The sequence below is a fragment of the Bacillus rossius genome, chromosome 12 (genome assembly GCF_032445375.1).
Source record: "Bacillus rossius redtenbacheri isolate Brsri chromosome 12, Brsri_v3, whole genome shotgun sequence".
Classification (NCBI taxonomy): domain Eukaryota; kingdom Metazoa; phylum Arthropoda; class Insecta; order Phasmatodea; family Bacillidae; genus Bacillus; species Bacillus rossius.
Window position 1 is genome coordinate 35,861,245 of NC_086339.1, and position 27,861 is coordinate 35,889,105.

At 35.2% G+C, this 27,861-nt stretch overlaps 1 protein-coding gene and 1 long non-coding RNA gene across 9 annotated transcripts; one reads left to right on the forward strand and one right to left on the reverse strand.

Annotated features, from left to right (window-relative positions):
* Positions 1–663: 663 nt before the first annotated feature.
* On the reverse strand, positions 664–23,358 carry LOC134537845 (EGF domain-specific O-linked N-acetylglucosamine transferase). 8 transcript variants are annotated; one of them, XM_063378715.1, is made up of 11 exons: positions 23,193–23,358; positions 21,507–21,613; positions 19,293–19,478; positions 16,131–16,337; positions 14,012–14,160; positions 6,586–6,749; positions 6,215–6,486; positions 5,502–5,702; positions 4,884–5,017; positions 2,560–2,662; positions 664–1,026 (listed from the first exon to the last, which is right to left on the reverse strand). In XM_063378715.1, the coding sequence occupies exons 3-11, from the start codon at positions 19,473–19,475 to the stop codon at positions 874–876; spliced, it is 1,566 nt and encodes a 521-aa protein (XP_063234785.1). In that variant the 5' UTR covers positions 19,476–19,478; positions 21,507–21,613; positions 23,193–23,358; the 3' UTR covers positions 664–873. The 8 variants fall into 8 exon arrangements, with proteins under 8 accessions (XP_063234785.1, XP_063234778.1, XP_063234786.1 ...); XM_063378708.1 differs by having other exon boundaries at positions 6,215–6,489; XM_063378716.1 differs by having other exon boundaries at positions 22,959–23,358.
* LOC134537848 (uncharacterized) lies at positions 23,137–27,397 on the forward strand. Its single transcript, XR_010076057.1, has 2 exons — positions 23,137–23,599; positions 25,893–27,397. It is a non-coding gene; the product is annotated as an uncharacterized LOC134537848 (long non-coding RNA).
* Positions 27,398–27,861: the final 464 nt, after the last annotated feature.

A 27,861-nucleotide genomic window follows, 5' to 3' on the forward strand; every position in this document is an offset into this window, starting at 1 on the left:
TATTTAAATTAACAGTGAAATATTAAAATCCATTTTTCTCAGAACACACATATAGCCAAAGTGCCCTTTTTACGTAGACCGCCTCAATTATTTTAATAAATGATTTCATGAGAGTGAATAGTTTTGCGGTGGTTGAACTTTGTACAATTAAACATTATCCAGATTCTCATGTTACATCGTAAATACTTTCTATATTTTTGCAATAAACCAGTTGTTCAGCTCTACCTTAAGACATATTCACATTCCCCTTGGAAAGTACTTTAGTCCCTATGTAATGTCGAATAATATGCATGCACCAGAAGAAGGAAATTAAGTAGAGTTGACAACTGTACATTGCGTCATGTGACATATTAGGTTCAAATTTAAATGAACATAGTGTCTGTATATTATTTTTCTGCAAGTAAAATTACCATTGACATGGGCCGTAAACATAGGAGTGTATGCACAATTTCATTTCAGAGAGGGTGGGGGATAGAACCACTTGGATTGCAGTTTGGTTTCAAATTCTTTTAACCCCAATGTACGCCCCAGCCAAACGATCCATGCCCACCTCATGCAACAATGGTCACCAATTCAAAGGTAACTGAATGAGTTGGGACATGAAAAGTTTATTAATTAGCAGTAAAGTGCCGTGATCAGGGAAGGATGAAAAATGATAATTCATTATAAAAATAATGAAGCCAATTTTTTTTTTCACGAATTGCTTCGACAGGTCGATTTCGAAAGAGTTCAGATTAGTACGATCTCTGTAAAGCTTTGCTGTCAGCGAGCAGATGGCGCTCAACGTGGCCGCCCGCCTGCCCGCGGGGCGTGATCACCATCGCCCCAGCTTCATCTCGAGGGCGCTCTTCTGGAGGCGCCCCGCAGGCAGAGCTACAGCTCGTCGTGTCCCGTGCTCAGGAACCTCCTGAAGGCGGCGTGGCTCCTCACGTGGTCCGCTGCTTCGCCCACAAGCCTCGAGAACTCTGTCTGGTCGAAGGCGTAGTTCGTGAACTTGGCGTGCGCACCACCGTCTGGGTGATGGCCCTGAAATATATAACCTTTTTTTATACGTTCACATCCGTAACTAGTTCCCTAAACATAGTTTTTTTTTTAAATATTTTTGAAGTTATACCTTTTTAGGAGCATTATGAAAAAATGAATTTTTATGATGTGCGCATCACGCAACAAAATTTTTACAAGATAAAAAAAAGGCCACATACAAATTAAAATTAAACGTACTAAGAACAGTATTCACAATTTGATTCGATCTTACACATATTTTAAACATTTAATTCAATATTTACTTCGCATCAAAAAAATAGTATTATGTAAATAATTGCATTATATTAATGAAATATATAAATTCATCATTATATATACCGATAATAAAACCACCAGAAATGTAAAATACAGTCCATAATCAAGTAAAGCTGACATGAGAAACAGTGGCCTTACAAAATTTTATGAAGTCCTTTCTTGGAGGGGGGAAAAATCACCAAGCCTAAATTAGAAATAAAAAAAATTAGGCTATTGTAAAAAGAAAATCAGAAATTTTTGCTTGTTTGTTTCATTTTACAAACAACTTTATGCAACAGAATAATTTTCAATGAAATTTTAACTTGAGAAACGTAAAATACAAAACAATCCGATCGTAAGGAAACAATAAAAAAACTGGTATATTCAGTTCAAAGATTAATGAATGCACAAAATATGAGATCCCTGCCTTGGTAAAGCGCGTACACCATTTTCATAATCATTGCTAGTTTGCGCCACTAGTCTCGCTTGGTGCTGGCCATAGATGCTACTACTGAAGTGTATAGTCTTCCTGATACTATCCATATCTATGGTGCGATAAAGTTATTTTCTCACATTTGCAAAGGTAAACAATGAACGTTTTTCAAAATAAAAGCATTAAAACGTAGTTTATCAGGAGGAATATAACAAAAAAAAATTGTGAATTTTAGGACTTATCCGCTTCGTAAAAACGTATGAAACGGGAAATTAATGATTTCATAAGTGTATGTTCCCGGAAAGTAAACCATTGTAAATATATATAGTACTTTCGGCGGGACTAAAATTAATAGGCGTTTGACACGGGAAAATGTATGAAACGGGAACGTATCATCGAAGTTCTACTGTAGTTGTATTTTGTACGATGGCGACTCAAAACTTAATTCAATACAAATGAACAAGCATTCCGGTATCGAAAAAATGTATCGAACTTACTGTTTCGATACTCGATACTTTGCGATACCGTCAAGTATCGAAGGTATCGAGGTATTGAAGTATCGAAAATCCCATCACTAAATGAAACTATACAACTGACCACGACAGATAAGCACAAATTACAGGCAACTCAGTCAAATGATAACTGATAAAACAACAAACAGATGCTATGTTGAAGCAACATGCACCAAAAAACTGTGGAGTGTGCGTTTACAACTACATGACTTTTTGTTTAATACTTCCAGGATTTCCAGATTTATGGAAAACCTGAACAAATTCGTTAAACGCTGCATGGAAATCTCTCATCAAAACCTTGCCTGATACTCGTTGCCCGTGACGCAATACAATTACCTGATCTTGCTGGAAGAGTTTAGACTTGTCCTTCCACGTGATATACTTGACACCCCTGAGCCTGGCCAGGTCCAGGTAGCAGCTCTCGTCCTCACAATTGTACCTGCAACACGACAATCAACGAGAGGCTTACCCGGTGCCTTCAAGCTATCAAAATAATGAATCAGAAGTACGTAATGACTAACGATAAGTATTCAGAATTTATTTTGCTGTCAAGCACCAGCTCAGCCACACCCAGTCCACCCGGCAAGACACAACCAGACACACAAAAATACAATTATCAAAAAATATGTTTAGTACTGTACACAGGAAACTCAATTTTCTAATCTTGAAGTTAATTTTTTTACAAATGTTAGGATAAGTTGAAAGTGATATGTAACACAATGTTGAATGACCACAATACAAACAAAAACAACAACAACAACAACAACAACAACAACAACTACAACCACCCCAATAATCTCCATGCTGGATTGTCACATGAACATATTGATTATTTATGAAAACATTTCAAAACGAAAACAGTTTAAATATATTTTTTTATATATAAAAAAACTACTTGACAAATAAAGATGGGCCCTGAACTATGCCAAGACAAAGCCATTTTTATAAAAAAATAATTGTGAAAAAGTTATATTTTTTATTTATTTCAGACGTTTCATACGGCAGCTTTTTTTTTGTTTCAAGATTATATAAGTACTTTTAAGTATTTTTACCCATTAATTAATAAAATGATTCAGATAAAATTCTACATTACCAAGACTTTCAAATCAGTTTTCTCACATACCCCAACAGCACATGATTTTTGTCATTTCTTCAAGCATTACAAGACACAATAACTGCTCAGTCATTTGCCAATGGAAGGCTCAGCGTGTGATGTCAGCGCACACCACGCATCTTGCTCATGCACCAAGATCATTGGTTCGACCCTTATACCCTGGCACTACTACAATTTTTGAGTTGTGAATTGGTATCGAGTGGTTCGGAGACCACTATAATCTTGGAGGTCCCATCAACGTAAGTCTGTGTGCCTAACCACATGATAAAAAAATATTATCAAATTCACTCACACTATCATGCATGTAATCAAATTCATTTTTAAACACAATTTGTACTGATGATTATAATAAATGTATAAGCCACCACGTACATGGTACAACACTAATATGCATATACACATTTTTCAATCAAAAATCAACAAAGAAAAGTATGTTTGTGTGGTGCTTTGTCTTTTAACTGTGATTTCCTCTCCATAATTATGTATTTTAACTGTGATCTCTCCAAACATTCTTTAACCTACACTCTCGATCAAAAAGTTTGGGGTCAAATTATATTCAGAGTCGCAGTATACACAGGTAAATACGGTATGTGGAACTGTTAGTTTCTGAAGTACTTCGTTCGTAATACATATGACACTTATATTTTAAAAATTGATTGCCTTAGTTTTTACAAAACCTTCAAACATTGTCGTAGCAATGTTTTGCACTGAGACGGAAATGAGCCGTTTTCATGCAAGGCCATATTGTAGGCTATACTATTTATTTTGTTATGCAAAATGTTTTAATAATTTTTTGAAATTCCATCATTTTTATTTAACTGTAAATACTATTATACTTCCATAGGAAATAAACTTCATGCCAGGACCCATTATGCTCTATTGTGATCAGTGGTTGATAGTTATAACAAGTTAACATTACATTGATTAGTTTGTTTGTGAATAAGATCAATGGAATTGCTGTTCTTAAGATTTTTCATTAAAATATAATTTAATTAATGCTTTGTACATCAAAATGATATCATAATGCCAGAGATTTGGAGGTATTAAAAAAATTATTTGAATTTTAAGTTTGGAAAAAAAGTGTTGTGTGAACAGTTTCACTCAAAACCACACTACCTTACTTTCACAACTGTCACTCAACTAATTGTGTTCTTAACGTTAAAGCAATTCTTGTAAAGCAAACAGCTCATTGTAAAAGATAATATAAATTTAAAATTTGTTACTACGATACAATTCTTGAAGCCTCAAAAGATGCATGTATTATGCAAGGTAGTGTTTTCTACACAAAAAATAATAATCTATAAATTTCACTGTAAGAATAACAATTGAAGTATTTGAGTGCAAAGTGAAAAGGCAACACGCTACCCATCATTCGGCATTGTGATTACATCTCGATTCTGTGTTGCGGTCATTTATAAATTCGGTGTGGTTAACGATCCATAAAAAAAAAAAACCTTTGGAGAAATGGTGGAGACGAGCTACAAGTAAGAGGAAATGCTTTGACGAGGCGGAGACAGCACGGATGCCTGGACGATGCAGCACTCACAGTTCGAACACGACGGCCCAGTCCGGCAGGAAGAGCAGGTGTGTGAGGCCGGCGCCGTGCATCCCGATGAACACGTCCGTGTTGTGCGTGCGCTCCAGCTGGGCACGGAAGTTCATGTTGCGGTTGTACGTCACCTGCAACGAAGCCTCCTCTAGAGCCGTGCCTCAGCCAACGAGTTCATTACTGCATCCAGTTGAGCCTTTCTTGTGTTACAACTTTACAAATATATTATGCTTAAAAAGGACAAGAAATATTTATAGCAGGCAGGTAGGATAAAATAGCTAATTCTGTATAATTTTAACTGTTGGCACTACACATTAATAAATGTTGCTTTATTACATCAGTGCTGCCCGTTGTTGGGATTGAACTCACGACCTTCCCGACATGAATATATTACCTATTACTATTAGCAATCATGGCTACTGGGCAACACACTATAAAAAATGTACATACTATCAATATTATATTTTTCAGAAGGATAAGTAAAATTTTTGTTCGACAGTACAGCACTGACGAGAATTTGTGTGTCAACTCTTGAAAAAAGAGGTGCAATAAACGTTTTATTTTTCCTTATAGTAGCCATTAACACATTTTTTTTTGAGATCTTGTTACACTTACCCGTTGGACAACATAATTTGGATTTTTCTCCAACTCCTCAATAAGAGCATCTTCATTCAAAATTTTTCTGTACATCGTGTCTCTAGAGAGCAGCGTCACATGAATTTTGTCATCATTCCTGCTGTGCAGAGGGATTCGAAGCCGGTGCAAAATATGTTTTGAAAATGCATGGAAGATCCCACTTTTTTCACAGCCCCAAATCTGTCAAAACATATTTTAAAATGTGTACATAACGATCAAAGTAACAGTGCACTTAATTTAATCACATAAATATTTTAAGTTTAGTTTTACCTACTAATGTTTTACACACAGACCCTTTGAAATGGATGGAGATTTTATTTGTTCAGCTAAATAATAAAATGTTGTCATTATTTTATCCCAAATCCCGTGGTTTACCGATTGGCTTGATGCAACTCCTGTTTTGCCTTTTTTAAAAAAAAATTGAATATCTACAATACACTCAATCTCAATTCTTAAAATAAAGACTAAATATTTATGTGTATCTTTCATTATATTTAGCAGTTTAAACATTAAACTATATAGGATTAGCCCTGGAGCCCTGAAGTAAAAAAAAATTACCACTTTATGTATTACATTTTTCAGATAATGGTTAAGGGGAAGGGGGGAAGGCTATTGTTAAAAAATTGTTTCTATATTACAGTTTCAAAAGAAATAAACCTCTAAAATAAATAACATTTATCAATAAAACTTACTAACGGTGTATTGTAGAACAGCCCAAAAATCATCCTGGGTAGCAGAGGGAAAACAACGTTCTTGAAGCAAACTGTTTCTCCTCTGAAAGTCTTCAGGTCCCAGATGGGATGCGAAGTAAAGGCTTCCCAAGTTTCCCGGAAACTGGACTGGTACGTGTAGCTCTCCCAGACCAAGATGTGGATGTCGGTGGAGAACATGCTAGGGTGAGAAGCATTCACGTGCAGAGATGCGTACAGGTTGAAGAAATCACAGAAGTGGTGGTACATGTTGACTGCTGCCAACAGAAATCCACTGTCACTTTACGAAAAGACCCAACTTTATTCCATTTAGTGGATGAAAATTACACACAAAACTACAATACTGTACTCACTGGCATCGATTTTTAGAATGAAGGTTGGTTTTTCGATGACAATGTCACAGTCGTTTTCTACAATTGGTCGCCTTGACAAGCTTGTGAAGTACCTCATTTCTGGCCCCCAAGACTGAAGTGGACTTAGCTGGTCGCATTCCGCTTTGAGCCTGTCTTCCTTCAGGCTAAAAACAGCATAAAATAAAGATATACATTATGTGGTCATTAATATTTGATATTATTTATAACTTAAGAAATAAAAAAAACTTCAACTGTGTGACAACATTAAGTCTATCACAGTTTTTCTTTTGAATATGTTAAGGAGTTGTTTTGAGACGTTAACTTGACCAGCAGTAGAAACTTCGACATGAGACACAGTCCTGCCAAATGTTTTTTCTAATTTAGCTTAAAACCATAGTTCAGTGTGTTTTCAATTGGTCTGTGTTAGGGAGGAGTATGTGTCTATACTCCTGATCATGCTGGTTGTAACCCATGCGTCTTGTGCTTTGTAATGTGATTGGCCAGGCGTGGCACTGATTGGCACTATAAACTTACTCCCATAACTGCCCACTCTGGTACAGAGTGAAATATCGAACAAGATTGGCAACGCGGGACTTATTATAGTTAGGTAAGCCCAGGTAAAACCTGAATGGATAGTCAAAAATAGAGAATTACTACTTGCATTTAGTGGTGCACCAGTGCAGATACTCTGATAAATTAGTGATTATCAAAATTATTATTAGTCATGATGATTACTGTTGTATCTGATAACTACAGTTGCAGCTGTATGTTTAAAGTCGACAGAATGCGTGCACGCTGCTCTCAATATACTTTATTGTACTTTGTTTTCCATTTGTCTCTATGGTGAATTTTCAATATTAATTCATCTATGCTTGATCAACCTGATGTTATGCAGTTTTCATTACCCCAAAATAATGCAACATCTTTAGAATGTGCACAGGTAAACTGTGTCAATAGGTTCAAGTAGCCTCGCAAAAAATCGGGATCCTGGCAGACTAACAGCCGGAAGCAATCCTCCTCTGAGGTTCTCAAGCTGGAAGTCTACAAAATGGAGGATCGTCTCAAGACCGCTGAGCTGCTTTCTTCGAAGGTCGACAACCTAAAAAATGAATAGTTAACTTTTCAGGACCTTGCTTACTGATTCTTGTTCAGAGGCTACCGAAATCAACCTAGAAATTCAATTCACCTGGCAAAGGTTGTGCCTTAAAAATGATAATGAAGTCACACAGTCAAGTACTCAAGAAATCCTCAAACGGTACGCATGGTAAGAAGTCAGAATGTGTCAAAACTCCTGTTGTCTCAGCAACAACAGTTCCGACCTACATCTGACTCCGTGAAAAGCGTCAATGTCAGAAGAAGTGACAACACTCAGCATGCTAAAGCATACCTTGATGGAATTACTGTTGTGCAACACAGGCCTAAGTCCAGGCGAAATGTGAACTCTGATAACAAACGTGATGTTGAAAGGAAGAAAAAATACATGCAAATGTAGATTAGGAATGATCCCATTCTAAAAACGGTTGGCAAGCCTGCATTGAAAAAAAAACTAAGGCTCTTGTTTGTTACCTGTTTGGACCCTTCAGTTCAAGAACAAAAGATTGTTGAATATGTTTCTAATGAACTCATTTTATCTTATGTAAAAGTGTCAGAACTAAGGACAAAATTTAATTCTTATGCCTCTTTCCACATATCTGTTCTAGAAGAAGATTTTATTAGAATTACCTAATAATATTGTGTTTTGGCCAAGAAAATGTTTGATAAGACCTTTTTATGGCAAATTCACCCAACAAAACTTGCCTGCAATGACTCAACCACCTTTCATCCTGACCACTTAGAAAGGGCTGGCCCTAAACCTTTATCAGTCTATAACTCTGCCTTGATTCCAATCCAGTTGCCTGGAGGAGCAGTGTAAATTTCTTTCCTGCATCCAAATCCTAAGGAGTGGGAACTTTTCTATTAAAATGTCAGAGGTCTTAGGTTCAAATCTACTGAAATTTTTGAAAATTTTCTCAATTACCATTATGCCAATCTGTCTAATGGAAACATTGTTCAGTAATCATAGTTTCAATTCAAATTTCTTCATGGACCAAGATCTTACATTTAGAAATAACAAACACACTATTTGACAACTAAAGGCACAGTATCTGTTTAAGTTATCATCTAGTCTTGGACTACAACTTGGACTCTCAAGCACCCAAAAATCTTTTAGACCTTTGTTTTAGTAATTTATTGCAGTGTTCAGTGGTTAAAGCAGATGAAGCACTTGGCAAAGAAGATATACACCATCCTGCCTTAATTATAAATATTACTTTGGACAGTTTCCCCAACATGATCATTTCATCTACTGCCTTTAGGAACTTTAAAAACTTGACCTTTACAATTTCATAAAATTTTTTTATTGGTCCAGCTATTACAATCATCCTATGTAAATCATCTAGTCGACCAATTAAATACTTGCATATGTAATAACAAGCTGCCCGACCCGGCTTCGCACGGCTATACTAATGGAAAAAAATTAAGCCACATCTCCCATTTACAGTAATGGTAAATAAAAAAAAATTCAGTGAAAATTTATTACAATGCTGTATAATGTACCGGAGAGAAAATGAATAGCACCGATGGTTTCCCGACTCGTGCACGCAACGTACAACTGATGTATCCGTAATTCGCTACAGCAGTCTACAGGTAGATCACTCTTGCGCAGCTCATTATACGAGAGTTATTTTTTTTTCAACCTCCGATCGGCTGTAATAAAAAAAGGGAATGAATTGGGAAATTATTTTAATGTCAAAAGAAACGTACATCTTTACTCTATTTTTCCACATAATCACCGTGCAGATTGAGGCATTTGTCGTACCGATGCACCAGCTTTCCAATACCTTCTGCATAAAATGATGCCTCCTGCCTATTCAGCCACGTTTTAACAGTGCCCTGCAGTGTGATTACAGTTTCATTTCTCCATGGCATGCCCATTAATCGATACCCTAATCGCTCGTACACGAATCGACACGTCTCGTAGTGTTTACCCCCTTCCACCAACCATGTGGAGCGGCCAACTCACACCTTACAGTCCGGATTTGGCACCGAGTGACTATCACCTTTTCCCCACGTTGAAAAAGTGGCTTGGAGGACGACGCTTCAACACCAATGATGAACTGCAGAGCACTGTTAAAACGTGGCTGAATAGGCAGGAGGCATCATTTTATGCAGAGGGTATTGGAAAGCTGGTGCATCGGTACGACAATGCCTAATCTGCATGGTGATTATGTGGAAAAATAGAGTAAAGATGTACGTTTCTTTTGACATTAAAATAATTTCCCAATTCATTCCCGTTTTTTTATTACAGCCGATTGGAGGTTGAAAAAAAAAAAAAACCCTCGTACATGCCCCTCCTTGTGGATACACCACTGCCTGTTGCCATGGAGACGCAGAAGGCATGAACAATGCAAAATCCTGTTCTCATGCAGACAAAGTACCCACTGTTGCCTGGTTTTAACCACCCATGGGATCTAATTTTCGGAAAATGTCATCCTGCGTAACATAAGGAACATTACTGTGAAGTTTCAAGTCTGTAAAATATATATACTTGAAAAAAAGGGCAATAAAAAAACAAATTAAATACACAGAGAGGAAACAAACAATAGTTTAGGTTTGCAATTTAAAGTGATAAAAATTATTTAAATACTAATTGAACTCTTATGAGGGTACTGATTGCTTCGTTGTTAATATCACACGGGTGTTTTTTACTTGTATGGGAAAATTAAGAATGATAAGGCATTTAGTGCGTGGCAACAATGTTAATAGGCAATAGGAAATAAACTTCTAGCGCCTGCGGCATTGTCAACACACACTTCGTACATGTACTGCATGTTGTGTCTAACCCCCTCCAATGCATTTGATTCTAAATTGGACTTTTAGTAAGGATCCCTAATGTTATTGATAATATAATATAGCCTATAGCCTTCCTTGATAAATGTACTATCCAACACTGAAAGAATTTTTCAAATCGGACCATTGGTTCCTGAGATTAGCGCGTTCAAACAAACAAAAAAACAAACAAACTCTTCAGCTTTATAATATTATTAAGTATAGATATTAATGTCTATATTCTGGTTAGTACTAAAAGGCCTCTAACTACCCTGTTGGTTCTCTAGGGAGTTAATACTAAGCCCTTAAATCAAAGAAACACTTTCACAAAAATAACATGTTTTATGATTCATACTTTTCACAGTACCGGAAGCAAGTCAAAATCCTCATCAAGCCAGACCAAATTAATCAGTCTAGATTTATTAACAACATCTAAAAACTAAAAAGTTTTGGCGATTTGTCAAACTAATGAGAAATGGTTTTCATGAACACCACTCACTAAAAGTGCACTGGTGCAGCATCTTGTGACCCAGTCTTATTATCTAATGCAGGGTTGCCCAGGTGGTATGCAAGCAAATGCTTTCAAGTTAAGTTTCATTGAAAGTTTGATAATGGACAAACAGCAAGTTCACACTAAAAATAGCTTTTTTTTTTTTTTTTTTTTTTTTTCAAATCTTGATTTTTGAACTCAATTGGAAATAATTGTCTAATTTTTTTTTTTTATAATGTTGTTCAATTTGAATTAAATTCTATAACTATTTGTTTTCAGAGTTATATGTTATAAATAAAACTGCCATATTGCAATAAAAAATTTATTTTTTCCTAAATTTAAAAAATAACCATATAGTTTATATATTAATATTTAAACAAAAAGATTAAGTAGACCTGCCTAGTGGTACACCAATGTAAAGTGGTACGCAATTGCTAAAATGTTGGGAACCTCTGATCTAATGTTTTAGCTGAATATTTTAATAGTGTTTATGTGCCCTCTAACGATAATTTTCAAGCAAATAACCCTCACGTGTGATATGATAAACTCTCGGTTCCTATTATAAATTTTAATGAGAGGTAAAAGAACTTCCTTTAATATGTTGTTAAATGTTAATATGTATAAGTAAAGGTTGCCTTACTTAAACAAATAAGTATAACTAAGTGGTAAAAAAATATATAGGTACACTAGGCTGTTATTAACAGAACAGTTGTGTTTTATACTGTAAAAACAAAAACAGAAATAAAAACAATGCACTCTGTAACTTCCAAGTTTCTACATTCTGATCAGTGACCTTAAGTATCTAGTTAGGGAAAATTCTGGGAATGTTGGACAATAGGTATACAAACCAAAATAAACACACAAAAACACAAACACACACTCACAAACAAATACACACCCACAAACACAACACAAACACACACAAAAACCAAAACACAAACACACGCGAACTTGCGCGCTCACACACACACACACACACAAAAAATTACAAATTTTTTCTTAATGACTGTTTAGATGGTTATAGTTAATAAACTACATACTTTAAAGGGAAAAAAAAATTTGTGGCAAAATGATAATGCATCAAAATTGAAGCAGTTAGGTTGATTTTTTTCAATCATTGTGAAAAAAAAACATTAGGCAACATTTTGAGATGCTGGAGGCCACACACGTCCATTTTCATTTTGGTCCGCGAAGCAACCCAGCGGCTGCGTGGCCTGTTGCAATCAGAACCGTAGTCAAGCCTGCATTTCCTGTTGCCCGAGGCAATCACGCCAAGAGCCGCCCTGAAGGCCCGAGCCCGTTCCTCTCCCGCCATTCTTCCAATCTCGCTGAGTGCACACAGAAATACACATGTATGGTGTTTTGGAGAAACTCTTAAGGCTTGGACTTACACAAAATGTTGATTTTTTAAAAATTTTTTTTGTCATTCATTACATATTTCTAAGGGCTATTTTTTTTTAATTTTAGCTCATGCCTCTTTGCATTTGTCACTCTGCCACAAATATTTTCAACAGATATTCACTTAGTGCAATATAGTGGGTGTGAAAAGGCACGCATGTCTTTGTAATTATCATCACTTGCATACCCCTTTTACACACATGATGTTACACTGAGTAAATAACTGTTGAAAATATTTGTGGCAGAACAGTAAATGCAATGGAGGTACCAAGTTAACATTTGTAGAAATAGCCCTTAAAAACTAATGATGAAAAAAACAAAAACAAATAAACCCTTCCCGAGGGCCCTAGCACGGGCTCTCAGGGAAGGAAAGAGAAGAAAGGGTGGGCCCAGCAAAGGGCAGTTGGCCTGTGGAGGGCACCAGGAGGAAACTCCGAAAAGAAACCGAGCTCGCTCGCCACACTCCACCTCCACCAGCTGCGGAACAGCCTCATCGCGTTGGTACACAGAAGAATGCTGACTACCCCTGTGACATACAGACATAGATCGCTGAGCAGTACCTGCCTAAGTTAAGGCCGCAGTTAAGATCGCCCGAAGTAGTCCCACAGCCTGAGATAAGAAGGTGGGGTTCTCATGTCATTGTGTCGAACGCATCAATAAACCCCATGCAAGTACTACTTTGGAAAGTGTTCCTCGACACGAGGCGAGAGGAGTGCGTTCTTTCCGCACACCACCAGCACCACGAGGCAAGAGATATGTGCATCAGAGAGTAAGTATCTGCCGTCCACGCACTTCTCCCATACAGGTAAGGGGCAGAAAGCACCAAAATAATCTGCAGAGACTTCCTTGTTTTCCTCCTTATGGCTACCCCAGACGAGGCCCTGTGGGTGTACACTGAGCAGCAGAGTGGAGAAGGAGCGTGGCCACTCCTAGCCGGCCACCTGCCTTCTTCCCAGCACCGATCCAGCCCAACCCTCTACAAGCAACATGCTCAGGGACCATCTCAGGGAGAACCAAGTCAGAACCTCGGGAAGTCAACGGCTCGGAACCCAGCGAGACAACCGGACCGCTACCTTACAGCATTCCTGGATGGGAGTATCCCCAACTCCTCCCAGCAAACCTGCACTAAATAAGGTAATATAGTTGCAGACACTAGTGTGATCAGACAGCATGATCTTCAGAATGGATAACACCACCTACTTGCATTTGTTCTTTTTCCCCCATGCTTCTATAAGAGCGAAAATATCAAAAAAAAAATGTACAAGAAATAAATTTAATTTAAACATAAGAATTAACAATACAAAGTAATATGTTCATACATATCAATAATCCAAAAATAAAGTTATTCATTTAAGTATTTTTAGAAAATTTAAATAAATAGTTCTAAACCACCATAGCACCTCAATAAAACACATGAATAAAATGAAATTAAACTTCAAATCACCAAAAATAAATTCTCATAATTTTAGATATGCACAATACTAAGGTATTATTTATCTAATAACTACCAAAATCAATTAACATTATACCTTTACCACAGAGGTGGTAGAGGCTCTGCAATGTTACAAGCTGATAAGCTGATTCAGACATTCCCAAGGCAGAATCACAATTTAAACTGGAAGCAAATATTGTCTCTAACAGTACAATTGAAACTAAAATCTGAGTACTTACACGCAGTACCCTCCAATTTGATCTTGCTTCAGAACATCCATCTTGTATCGGAAAGGTTCTGTCCTGCTAATTAAATCCGTGAAATTAATCATGATGTTGCGGCCTCTACAAAATCTTAGATGTTTCGTACACTCAAGGGAAGAATCTTCCTAAAAAAAGGTAATTAGTATTATAAATATGTACATCATTTAGTTAACAAAACAATCCTAGAAAAATTTAATGGTGATATACAAGTCTGTTAATGGTGATATACAAGTCTGTTAATGGTGCCATCATATCATATCTACTACTTTAAACTGCCTAAAGCTCCTTATACAATGTAGTTGTAGTTTCTATGACAAGTAACTCAAAAAACTTCCACACACGTAAACAAATGACACCATCTTCAACCAAATTAGACATTTGCTTCTGCAGAAAAAAAATCTAAACGCAACAGCGTTAGTTGGCCAATATCCAAGTTTTTGGGTTTAGCATTAAACGCCAGCCAATCATAATTCGATGAGTCACCAACAGTCTAAGTCATAGAAAGATAAGCATAAAAAGAACACAGATTTCTATGATATTATAGTGTGTGCATGTACTAAAAGTGTTCGAAGACCATTTTTTAAAAATTGGAATTGAAGTTGAAAACGAAGATCTAAGTCTTCGCTGAAGATTAAAGTCAAAGATCACGTAAATATTTAGATACAGTAAGAAAAATAAATAGTTACAACTTTGAGTGCTTCAATAAGGTGTTAATATGAACATCCTGCATATCTATGCACTGAATAACAATGAAACATTTATGTAGCTAATTATCCAACTGTCAGTGCCACTAAAAATTACTTATACAATAGTAAGTTTAACATATGAAGTGCATTTGAAATGTGTACACATTACAGGTTATTGCATATAACTCAGCAATTTTCCAATATCTTAAAAACAGGTTTTTGTGCAAATGCTAATACACCGTGTCAATAATTTTGCTTTTTATCCACTGTTAAATATATAGTTATACTGTACCTAATAAACATAAAGTCTTAAAATTATATACAAAGAATTTTAACAGTTGCATATAGGTACTTGCTATATTTTTTACTCTTCTATGGACATATATAGTGAAATTGCAGCTTAATTTGAACAAACCATTAGTAAAATAACCAAAATGGTTGTAGTGCAAGGATTTTCTTTGTTAATAGTGCTATGCTTCTCAGAAAAGGCATATGGTTGGGAGACCGAGAAGTAAAAAGTACAGTTTCTGGTTGGGAGTAGGGCTGCGTTGAGGGGAAAGAGAAGGAGGGGGAAGGGGATAATCCCCGAGGTTCCAAGCACCAGGAAGAGTATATACTAAGGAAGTTATGAATTTTTTTTCCTTCAACTTTTGTTTTTTTTCCATCCCTTGCTATAATGGTAGGTCATATAAAAAAAATTTTTTGAACAAAAGTTGAGAAAATATTTTAAGACTTCACAATAAATAAAAATGGATTTGATAGTGTATGTGGTATGGAAATTATAATTTTTTTTAAAATTCTATCCATGATTTTTCATCCTTTTTTTTGCGAGGGTTCATTTTATCAAAAATTGTTTCAGATAAAAGTTTAAGAAAAAAAATTGTACCATTTACAAATAATTTGGAAGTTGCAAAATTTTTTTGTCCACCAACCCTTGTTTATTTCAACCCTTGCGGTTATGGTTGGTTGTATCAAAAATTTATTTTAACTAAAGTTTTTTGTATTACTCCTATGAATTATAATACATTCAAATGGATGCAATATTTGTATAGTTATGAGAGATATAGTAATTTTTCTGTTTTTTAAAAAACATTCCCCATTTCCACCCCTTTGGTGGAATTTTGCCCATTAACGAACTCAACCGAGACACACAAATTTTTGAGTTGACAATTTTGGGTCTATGGACCATGAAATAAAAAAATATATAAAATTTTTCTTGAAGTCCCACCATGGTAACGGCTATAATAGGTAGTCTTTCTTTGAAATCTACATAAAAGTGAGGGTTTATATTTGTTAGCATACATATAGACTATAAATGGTTCTAAGTGATTTAACTAATCAGACACTATGGAGCATAAGTAATCAAATATATCTAATAAAATAGGTAAAGTTATATCATATATAAATACCAGAAACAAAGGCTCACACATGACCATTAGTTCATCCAACTGGTCTCTGATGTAGCCAAAGTCTCCCTGGGTGTAGAAAGTGTTGAGCTGATCTTCCTTGGTCTTGACCCACCCTCGGTGGTCCCCGGGGCAAGACGGGACCGAGTACGCTTTCTTTCTGTCGCAGTCCCGCTCGTAGCCCCAGCACACGTCGCTGTCGACAGCATCCTGCGCAGGCAGAAACAGTCAGTGCCGGCTCCTGCCTGGTGCGCAGAGCTTCAGACAAAAAACCCACGGACAAACATTTAAGGATATGCTAAGGGCGGATGAGTAATACTGTTGTGGGCACACTGCAATAGGGCAGGCAGCCAAAAGTAAAGGACGCAGAATCTGATGTAAATTTTTCGCCTTCTGCACCGATGTCGTATGGTTTATGTTCACACCTAAGTACTTGACGGTATTCGTGTATGGCAGTATTTTTCCCCATCAGTGTTAATGGTTCTGGTGAACGTTTCCGATGTTAGTCGCAAACATGACTTGCATCTCTGGGTTAGGAAAGTCTCCCCACCTGAAGAAATACCCACAAACCTGGTTGAATACTGACTGGGAACGAGCTATCAGTTAAAGCCTCTTCCCCTTTCACTTTCAATAGAAGAGAAGTGTCATCAGCATTAAAAAAAATACTATTGATGTTCTCGTGAGACGGGTACATCTGCAATGAATATTGAAACAGCTCTGGGCTGAGTACGGTGTCCTGAGGTAAACCAGTCACGGCAATTTTAATAACAGTCAATTGATCATCCACATGCACTGCAAAAGTGCGGTCAGAAAGGAAACTGTGAATGAGGTTTGACTAGGCCCGGATGCATACCAGTTAGATGAATTTTGTGAAGAAGTGCAGTATGGTGAACAGAATCAAAAGCTCTTTTTAGATCCAGAAGGATGAGAATAGAAGGAAGATGTTCATTAAAACCAGTGGTGATTTTATCAGCAACATAAGCATTGGTATGGAGTGCAGAAACTCTGCGTCTAAACCCAAACTGGAAATCTGGCAAAATATGCTCAGTTATTAGATGTCTACTGATACGTTCCAGGATGATGTGCTCAAATACTTTAGCAAGACAAGGCAGCATTGAAATTGGCATATAAGCAGTAGGCGAGTATTGATGCAGAGATGTTTTTGCTATTGGTACAATGACTGCGTGCCACCAGGGTGATGTGAAGTGGGCTAACGTGAAGCAAAAATTCAGCAACTTTGTCAGATTGCTGCTTTTCTTGAGAGAGATTTCACCATGATCGGGTGAATACCACCAGGTCCTGGTGCTTTTCCAGCTTTCGGTTTGGTAATCACTTTGTAAACCTGACGTGGAGCAGTCAGGAGTGTTCCATCATCCGGAGGCATTGGAAGACGCTGAAATTCTGGATGATCGAAATGTGGCAATCTAGGATCGCAATGAGGTCTGAATGTCATTTCAAAATGAGAAGCCACAGCTGCTGCCTTATCTCGTGGAGAGTTCAGAGTGAGTTGTCCCTCTTTGAGTTATTTGAGCTATTTTAATGTAGCTGGTTGGCTCATGGTATTAGCTGAATGTTTGTCAGACTGCACTAACATTTTAGAATTGTGCCCTGCTGCCCCCTCCTCATTTTAATTAAAGGTGGATACAAATTATTATTGTGTTTGGAGTCTACAGAATTATTTTTGGTATCATAAAAATAATAGCTGTATGCGAATATATAGCGATGCATCCATAGCAAACACATCCCTACATCCCTTAGCAAATGCAGCCACTAGGTATGTAAAGGATGCATTTATAATGGATGGATAGTATCCAAATACTTTTTCTGCTAGCACCACCTGTTGACAATTGATCCGTACTAATGTGAAACGTATCCATTTTGAGTAGTGATATCTATGGATATTCAGCAAAATATACATAACTAACCACCAATTTTAAAAATGTAATGTAGCGTGACTGTTAAAAATGTCAGTGATTATTAATAAGAAATTTGTAATGAATCTCAAAATATTTAAGATACTGTACTTGTAATGAGAATTCAATGTAAGTTTAAGTTCACTTTCTTGGTAATTTGTATTAAAGTTTTTAATTGTCTCCAATTGAGTTATAACTCATGCATATAATGTTTTAAACAAATCTCATGCCAAAAATCTAAAGTAGGTAATATTAAATACAAAAAATTAAAACACAATTAAGAAAGCAAATGGATGTAGGGACGCATTAGTGGATGCGAGTGTCGCCTACCTAAAAACCTCAATTTTAGTGGACGCATGAAGGGATGCCAATGCATTCCTTGTGAGAATTCGGAAGCAATTATGGGATCCATTAGGCTATTACTCAGATGCAGCTAATGTTCATAAGGCCTACAACGTTACTAAAAGTTGTTGAGATCCTTTTACATGCTCTACAGCTTCCCTAATATTCAAAGCCTTCTCTCCTTTTTACTTCCAAGAGCAAAAGTTCTAAAAGGCTGTGCAAAGCTACAAAATTATTTGTAGAACATAAAAGCCACTTTGATATTTTTTTGTGCATTTGCTACTTAAAACCTCCATGATTTGGTAGTCAAGTCTGTTTCGTGCACATGTGGTATTTCAGGCAATGTTTATAGAGCCAATATGTGATACATGTTCTGAAAAAGAAACAGATGTAAAAAAATGACAGCATGGTAAATAAAATTAAGCTATAGTTGCAAAGTATAAACATCAACTTGACTTCTGCAAATTTTCTGAGAATAAATCATACCCAGAAACTTATAAGAACATGATTCTTAACTGCTCTCTCCCTTGAAAACTGGCCTTCAAGTCCTTTCTTGGGTTTTTGTACAAAGATTCAATTTCCTTGCAATACAGAAAAATAACCAATAAATAATAAGTAGTCTAGGAGGTAATGCTAATGTTTCCTTATGTCAGTAATGTGCACAGCCATTGGAGCATTGAAAACAGGCTACCAGCAGCTATTGGAGAGGCCGTCTAGCTTTCCCTGTATCTTCTAAGCTGAAACCACTGCTGACTGTAATGGGTGTAACCAATCTTTAAAGAGATATCGTTTTGAGAAGCGGAAACTTTCACTACCACTGCTGGATACATCACATTACCATGGAGTACAGTGGTACGTGAGATCAGACAACTCTTACGCTCGACAGATGCACAAATAAGAAGCAGCTTACTTTGTATGAGCAGGTTTCATCGGCTTGGCATTTCTTCCCCACTTCTGGGAAGTTACGGAAATAAAACGGCATGTGCTCATCCGGGAGGTCTATGCTGCTGTGGTTGAATTCGCATTCTGCTTCCTTGCACACAGCGACACACATCAGCAACAACAGCAACACTGCGTCCGCACAATGATTCATGTCCTGCAAAAGGAAAATACAACAGTCTCTCGCTAATCTGGACTAGACGGAAATGAATACTGTCTGGATCACACAAAGTCTGGATAGAACGGAATTTGCCTTGAAATCAGGGGCGTAGCCAGGGGGGTGGGGGTTTAGGGGTTCTAACCCCCCCCCCCTCCATAGCCACTATTTTTTTCTCATCTGAAAGCAGGTTAGCTAAAAGCCTCGGTGTCTTACTGTTATCACCGGCCACTGCACTGGAGGGGAAGAGTAAGCGAGCCCTACCGATTCTCCTTCCCTTCCCCTACCCCTGTCGCGAGCAGAAGCTATAAGGTTGTGACACCGTGACGGGTCCCAAGTTTTCAAATATCTTACACCTATTGTATTTAACCAGCGCGGTAATTATAAGCAGGTGTTGACTGGTTAACTCTTTAAGCTAAAGCTAATTGTTTCCAGGAATAGGCCAGTTCTGCCGAAACCCAACCATTTTTATTCCTTTATTTTTGTATTGTCGAGCTTTGAGCATGATTTATGATTTTGAGTGACGTGGACAAGGCACTTGGATTGATTAAAATATCTGTAATTAATTTCTTACTTGATCACTCAAACAATTTTTTTTTAAAAAATTAATAATATTTTTACCATTACAATATTTAATGTTAAGTACCGAAAACTGCTCAAATAGCACTATTTTACACCTTAAAATCCTATTTTTTCCGGGGGAGGACCCCCCCTCCCACGCTTTAATAGGTGCGGGGGGGGGGTTTACCATGCTTCTTAAACACCCCCCCCCCCCCCACACACACACACACAAATCCTGGCTATGCTACTGCTTGAAATGCATGTAGTACAAGTTTTAGATGGGTAAAACCAAGGTTGGAAAAAAAAAATAATTTTTTTTTTTTTTTAGGTTTAAAACCGGCTTTTATTTTTATGTTAATTTTGTTTCTCAGCATATCCAAATGAAAGCCATACAACATCCCGCTTTCTGCCACTCATATTGAACCCGAAAAATTATAACACCAAAGAACTGAAGTCCAGCAAATCTGAGTGGGACTTAACTACAGAAAGGGTATTTCCCCACAGGAGAATTCTCCACAGAATGGGTGTTTTCCACAGCATGGGATTTACAGCTCAGTCTGTGATTTCCCACAGAATAGGAATTAACTATTTAATTTTTTTTTTAAATTTAGAAGTGTATTTTGCTGGGTATAACTTTCCAACTTATTCTGATAATTTAAATTATAAGATATTGATTAGTAATCAATTTTTTGTTCCTGTAAATCACAAGAAATATTAATGAGCAAACTTTGTTGTTATTAGAGTTGAATTAGATATTTCACTAAAAATATTAATTTATTCTATTTATAAATAAATTATTTTTAAAAATTTAATTTTTTCTTATAAAAACCACTTGGTTTAAACCATTGTGGTTTAAATCAGTCAACAATGGATAAAACTACCAAAATTGGTGATTTACCGATGTAAAGGTTTTATATAGGTATCAGCTGATATTAAAATTTTCCGGATTTCAGATGTAAAGGTTTCCAACCAATAGTTAACAAACCGATACAAATAATGAAAGTACAATCCCATCAATTCAGGTGTCACCAATCTTTACAATTAACATTTTTACAGTATCAATGGCATCTGTTACTAAAATTAATTGCACAGTGATTATTTACAAAAAATATTGAATAGTTTTGTATCAGTTATGGGATCTGTTAAATAAATGTACTATTGTTAATTGAATCAATATCAGTTTTTATCCATATTGCCCATCACTAATAAAAATTAATTTTAGTTTTCATAAATACAATTCTACACCTTAATTTTTACTTTAACACTACTTTATAAGTAGAAAGTTTTTAACCTATGAACTGATGTATGATGGACATAAAAAAAATCCTTGCGAATAAATCCCATTGAATGAACCGAATATCCGGACGAGTGGAGTTTGGGTTAGCGAGATTCTACTGTAATTAAAACTGGCCCTCATTTTTGACACTTTAAAACATTGTGGGTTATGGCTAAGGGTCTTATACTTACTTCAAATTTTATTGTTTTTATGTGCTTCTTGTCTGCGAAAAGTTCAAACACCAGGTAATTAGTTTTATCAACTGATGTCCAATCATCATCCGCACATGTTAAATCTCCTGAAAGCCACACCAAGTCATTAGAGATTTATTTTGCAAAGTGCAGATTTGGGTCCCTAAGATTTTCCTTTGTTTGGTCCACTCAGGGAGAAAAAAAAGTGTAAAAAATTTCAGTATCAAGGTGGTCAAAGAATTTGAGGGAAAAGCAGCTTAAACAACAAGACAAAGACTTCTTTGCATCAGGTATAAAAAAAAACTGGTTTATAGTTCGGATGAGTGTTTTATATATTTGTGGGGATTATGTTGAGAAGTAGTAAAAGTCTCATTTTGTAAAAATACAGTTTTTCTTTCACATCAATTTGTCTCATTAAATATTGATTGGCCCTCGTAGTTGTAATTAATTTGGCCGATCCAGTGCAAACAAAGAAAAAGTAGACATCACACTGGTAATAATGCAGTCTCAAGGCTTTTACATAGGAGAATAGCCCTAATCAAAACTATGAAATGCCTTTTTCCCTCACTTTCTGACATGATTTTGAATTATTCTCTAAGCAGGCAATGTGAAACTTCAAGTAGTTTACCAGTAGTTTACATTAGTATTTATAATGTAGATAACCTAATTTGACTAAACATTTACACATTTTAACAGTATTTTTTTAATGTAACTAACATAACCTCACCAACCGCTCACGCTGTTTTAAAGAATTTTAAATATAGATATCCTAGCCTAACTGTCCAAATTACAATACCACAGTATTTGTAATATGTAAACCTAACATAAGTAACCAGTCATTAAAACAGTAAACCGCTGATAAACTATTTAAAGTTTCACAACACTCTCTTAAACAATGATTAAAAAACATACATGACAGTGAAATAAATTTAGAATTTTTATTCTTCTTGTTTGAAAAATCCCATTCAACTGCAGTTTTATCTTTACACCCATCTACCTACAGTATTTTAATCGCATGCTTCATGTTGTTTGAAAAAAAAATATTCAAAACAAAGGACAAAATAATACAAGTCGCGGTAAAAGTTTCATATTATGTATCAAAATTTATCCCTATATCCTGATGGCATGATCCTACATACATTATCGGGTACATGATGAATGCTGTTATAATTAAGTACTTATGTCGAAAGATTCGGAATATAAAAATCACTTGTCATTTAACAATTAATTATGATTATAAGTTGAATATGAAAGAAAATTTTTTTACACAAAACCTGACAATTTGTTTTTATTGTGTAAGTAATTAGAGTTTTTGAAACAGCAAGTATTATGTATCACATGATCTATCTACACAATAATGCCTACAGGATCACGGGATGAACTTAGATAAGCAATGTGGAACAATTACCCAAGTAGACCAGATAAAAAAAAAAATTACAAAATAAAATGTACCTCTACATAATCAGCAACACAGAATAGCACCATTTTCAGATTTTTTTTTTTTGACAGTAAAGCCCTAAACCGAACAACTATCGTACAAGAAAAATAAAATGACAATAGCTCTTTTCACAAAACCCTTTAACTCAGTGGAAAAATATCTGCAGTTCAAAATTATATAAATGTTTGTTTCTAGTCAACAAATGCGGCAGAGGTTAAGTTGGTGCTTAAATAAAATAAATAAATTACCCAAACGATGACCACCGCTCACAACTACAATAAAAACAGACCAAATAACGTAAGGTATGAGTGGAATAATATGTATCTAACCACTTGCGTGGCGTAGGTATTCCCGTTTAAGGAAGCCTCCTTTTCACAGACGAGAAAGCCAAACGCATGATCGTGCACCTTCGGTTTTTTTTTTGTTCATTGTAAATAAATATGGCGGTGTAAATAAAAGGAAAGAATATAAACAAAACAAGGCAACGGTATTTATTTGTAATTGTTTTTAGAGGAAAATACCTAATTGAAGAAACGTACTTAGTGGATTTTTATATTTTTCATACAGTATAAAATTTAGGAAGTCTTTGTCTTCCACAAATATTCTTGGGACGCCCCATATTCCCTTGCAATTTTATGCAACTTGTAATTTTCAGGTAAGGAATTATGCTATTTCTGATTGATTTTTAGAATACTGAATCGTTTTGTATCTAACATGTTTATAAAAATTACGAAGGCTCTATACAGTTATTTTGTTCTTTCACATCTTTGTGAAGATTTAGTATATTAAGCTCAAGTGATGGTAGCAGTTGACAGAATTCAAGCGAGAAAATTTCGAAGTAATTTTACCTGAGCTGAACTATTCAGTTTCAGGTGAGTGCAGTTAGTTAATTTAATTTTGGGTAATTTACAAACACATTATAAAAGCGTATTTTTTACTGTGGAAATTATTTTCTGATAAAATGTTTGGATACTTAAAGTGGTTTTTCTATTTGAATGTGTGAGCATGTTTGCAAGAGCCCGGGGGGAGGGTTCTAGAACGCGATACTATACTTTTTTTTCATGTCGTCATCAAGATAGCATCACTTATGTCATTACCCCCCCATCTTTCTTACTGAAGGGAGAAGCGCGGGAATATGATGGTTTTGGGCGCGGAACTATATTTAACACATTTTATATTTTCAATAATATATTTTGCTGGTATCGCATATTAGAATACAACCCCCCCCCCCCCCCGGGCTCTATTCTACTTTGAGAGATACCACCAGTATCGCAAAATAGAATAGAGTGGGGGGGATTGTATTCCAGTTTACGATATCCTGAAAATATTTTATTGAAAATTTTCACTTCCTAAAAAATATTTTCCTAGCATCTCAAAATAGAATTGACCGGGTAGAACTTTATTCCAGGTCATGATACCGTGAAAATATTCCATTGAGTTTTTTTCACTTTCTAATATATATTTTCTGGCACCGCAAAATAGAATAGATCGGGTGGGACTGGGTAATTATTTCGACTCTTCCCTCTTCCTTAAAAAAAAAATTAAAAATTTGGGAATACTTTTATTTTGTGCTACAAAAATTCCTCTATTTAGTACAACTTGCGGAGATGCGAAATTCTAGCTCATTTAGGAGATATCGCCGTTTATAAATTAACATACCTGTAATTTGGTGCGGCTGTCACCATTTTTTTCCTTAAAAAACGTTTCGTAGCTTCGTAATATAGTAGGGGTGGTAATGACATAAACGATGCCATCTTGGAGGCATCATTAAAAAAAATCTATGGAATCGCGTTGTAGACTAGTCCTCAAATTCTGTCGAATCATTTGAATGGTTGGTTAGCTTATCTAATCTAACCAAAAATGACCAGACACACAATTTAATAACTTTTTTTTTACGTATTTAACTTACCATTGACATGTTTTCATACTATTTGTATTATCCATAATCACCTGCTTGAATGTTGAACTACTGGTAACTAGTAAACCATTGTATGTATGTATGTATATTTAAAGACTTGCAGCCCTTGCCAAGCGCTATAATTTTTTAGTTTAGGTAGGTGCTGTTTTATAGAAAAAAATTGTTACTATAGGAAATTACTGAATCCATCTTAGCAGGATAATAAACTAATCTTTTTTAAAACTAAAAATACCTCTTGTTGCATTCCTGTATTATACATACAAATGTGTTTATAAATTCTTCCTGGTTTCTGAGATATCTCTGCTTATATGTTTATAGCTTACATTACTATACCTGTGCATTGATGAAGCAGCCACTTTTTTTTTTGTGGTTCTGTGTTTTTTTTTTAGAAAGCTTTAGTCATATCGTGAGTGGTTGATTAAGGTAGGTAAGCTACATTAAAAATACTTAATGTTGGATAGCTGGTTAGGTTAGTATGTAGCTCCATTTAAAATTCTGTTAACTTATATTTGATGGTTACTTAAGGATTACCATTTTAAGATGTAGTTATTTTGACCTAATCAACCATTCACGCGATTTCACAGTATTTTTAGTATAGCTAACCTAACCTATTGGACCATTCTCACAATTTTTCTACGTCTCCAATACATACATATGCACAGACCCTAAAGGAAAAGCAAAAAAAAATGTGACAGCCATGTCAATGCACACGTATTGTAGTGAAAACGATAAACTGAGATTTCTCAGAAACCAGGTTTTATATTAGCAGTTTTCTGATATAAAGAATAAACCTTTAGTACTTGGGTTGGGGGGAGGGTAATTTCAGAATTTTACTAACGTAAAAGCCATGATGTTGAGTATTAAAGAAAATTGTTATTTGTAGTTGGTATATAAAAATTAATGTTACAACTTTCAAGTTTTCATTACTTTTTTTTCTTTGATATGTTTATTGTTGATAACTTTTTAGTTCATTCTCTTTAAGTTAAATATATATCACTTACCTTTAATATATTTTTTTTTTCTGTTTCAGCATCTGAAGAAATTGACGGCTTCAAATCAACTAGTGCACTTTGTCATCCAACTGCTATGGTTCATAATTATTATTATTATCATTAAGGGGAAGAAAAAATTTTGCAGCTGTGGTCAAGGCTATAACAAACTTTATATTTTTTTGGAAAACTTTAATTAGAATTAGTTTGCTCACAATCATAGAGTAACATCATATTGTTCAATGAAAAAATACCGAACAAGTACGGAAAATATAATTATTAAAAAAATTGTCATAGGCCGAAGATATGAAAATGTAATTGATGATGTTGATTAATAGTGTTCTAATCTGTAATTAGGGGCAAATTAATCAAATTGAACTGTGAACCCAAAACTTTCCAGAATTACTAAAACAAAACTACCTCTACTCTTGGTTTTCTTGAAGCTGGTGCAGGAGACCAGATGCTGATAAACCAAACATATTAACGTGGGAACAAACTTGATAAAGTAAACTATATAACAAGGTTTTTTCAGGTTCTCAATAGATGAACTTCCTATGTTTTATTTACATGAAATAACTAACATTAGAAATAAAACTTATTATTTAGTTTTGCAGGACCAGTATTTATTACATTAATTGTCATCAGTTACTTTACATTCATAAAAAAATTCTTTTTAATCACAACTTGACATAAACAAATACTTTAATATCATTCACACCAACAAAAGGAAATAATTTTAAAGCAAACTACCCATATACAGTTCTCCTCCCTTCCCTTCTTCCCCACTGAAGAGAAATTTTTCTCCAGAATTTGGCTGATGCAGCTGAAAATTTGAAACAAAGTTGCAAAATAATAAATATTACAACACCCAAATTAGATGCACATACAAATGGTTCATTAAACAGTGGCACTTTCATATCGTAACATTTTCAGTAACCTATACTTTTAAGCATTCAATAATTAATTATAATTTAGGATAGATATCCAACATAACAAAGCAAAACCATACTACTCAATATTTTAAGTAATTAATTTATTGTATAGCATATGAAGTGTTTGGTAAAGGTGACAAGATTATCCAATGTATGGCTGCATTCCTTTTCTACCACCTTAAAATGTTTGCTACATAATTGTTAGTGGCAAGAGACTTCGGCATAGTTACCAACGGTAGAGCAAAAGTGGCATAGGCGTACCCAGGATTTTATTTCGGGAGGGATCCGTCCAATTATTTAAGAAAAATTCCATACATAGACAGCAAAAATGAATTTTTACTATAATATATAGAGACTATAGGTAGGTACATTTTAAATCTGTAACTTTTTTTTTTATTTATTCCCCATGTTTTATTTCACAATTTGACCTATAACAACACCAAATAGCATTCTTATTACTTAAAATAAAAATACCAAATTTAAAAATAAAAATTATGTTAACTGGTAACTCTGGGAACATGTGTGATATTTTAGCTAGGTTAGTTTATGTGAAAGATATGAAAGTTAAGTTGAATTAAAAATTTTCCTGGAATAAAACTTAAATTATTACAAAATTTCTTCGAACTTTGATTTTATTCCAATGATTTTTTTTTATTTTTTATTTTCATTCCTTAAGTAAATAAATAGAATAGCAATGAATTTAATTTTTTAAACCTGGGTTATTACAAGTTCATTTGTAGTTTGTAGACAATTTTCCTTTCAATTCTCAAGTAAGTATGCATTATTATATTTAAATACCACACAAACCTAGTAAAATAAAAAATTACATAAAATAATTAAAGTACTATTACGTTTGTTGTCGGACAAATTAATTAACCTAACGGACATCTTACCCCTAATAATTTGACGTTGACAAGACAATACAATTGTTATATAATTTTATTGTAAGGCTATTAACAACTAACAGCATAATTTAAAAAAAATATAAGTTTTGGACCTAATTGCCATGTTTTAGAAAAAAAAATTTTTTAGGGACGGTGAGCCAAAGAGAGGCTCTGGACTGTATCATATAAATTTA

Coding starts and splice junctions, on each gene's coding strand:
- LOC134537845 (XM_063378708.1), bottom strand. CDS start 19,475: ATGAATCATTGTGCGGACGCAGTGTTGCTGTTGTTGCTGATGTGTGTC. Junction 6,750..14,011: donor CAAATTGGAGGGTACTGCGT/GTAAGTACTCAG, acceptor TGCTGTTTTTAG/CCTGAAGGAAGACAGGCTCA. Junction 5,703..6,214: donor TGTTCTACAATACACCGTTA/GTAAGTTTTATT, acceptor ATGTTTTGACAG/ATTTGGGGCTGTGAAAAAAG.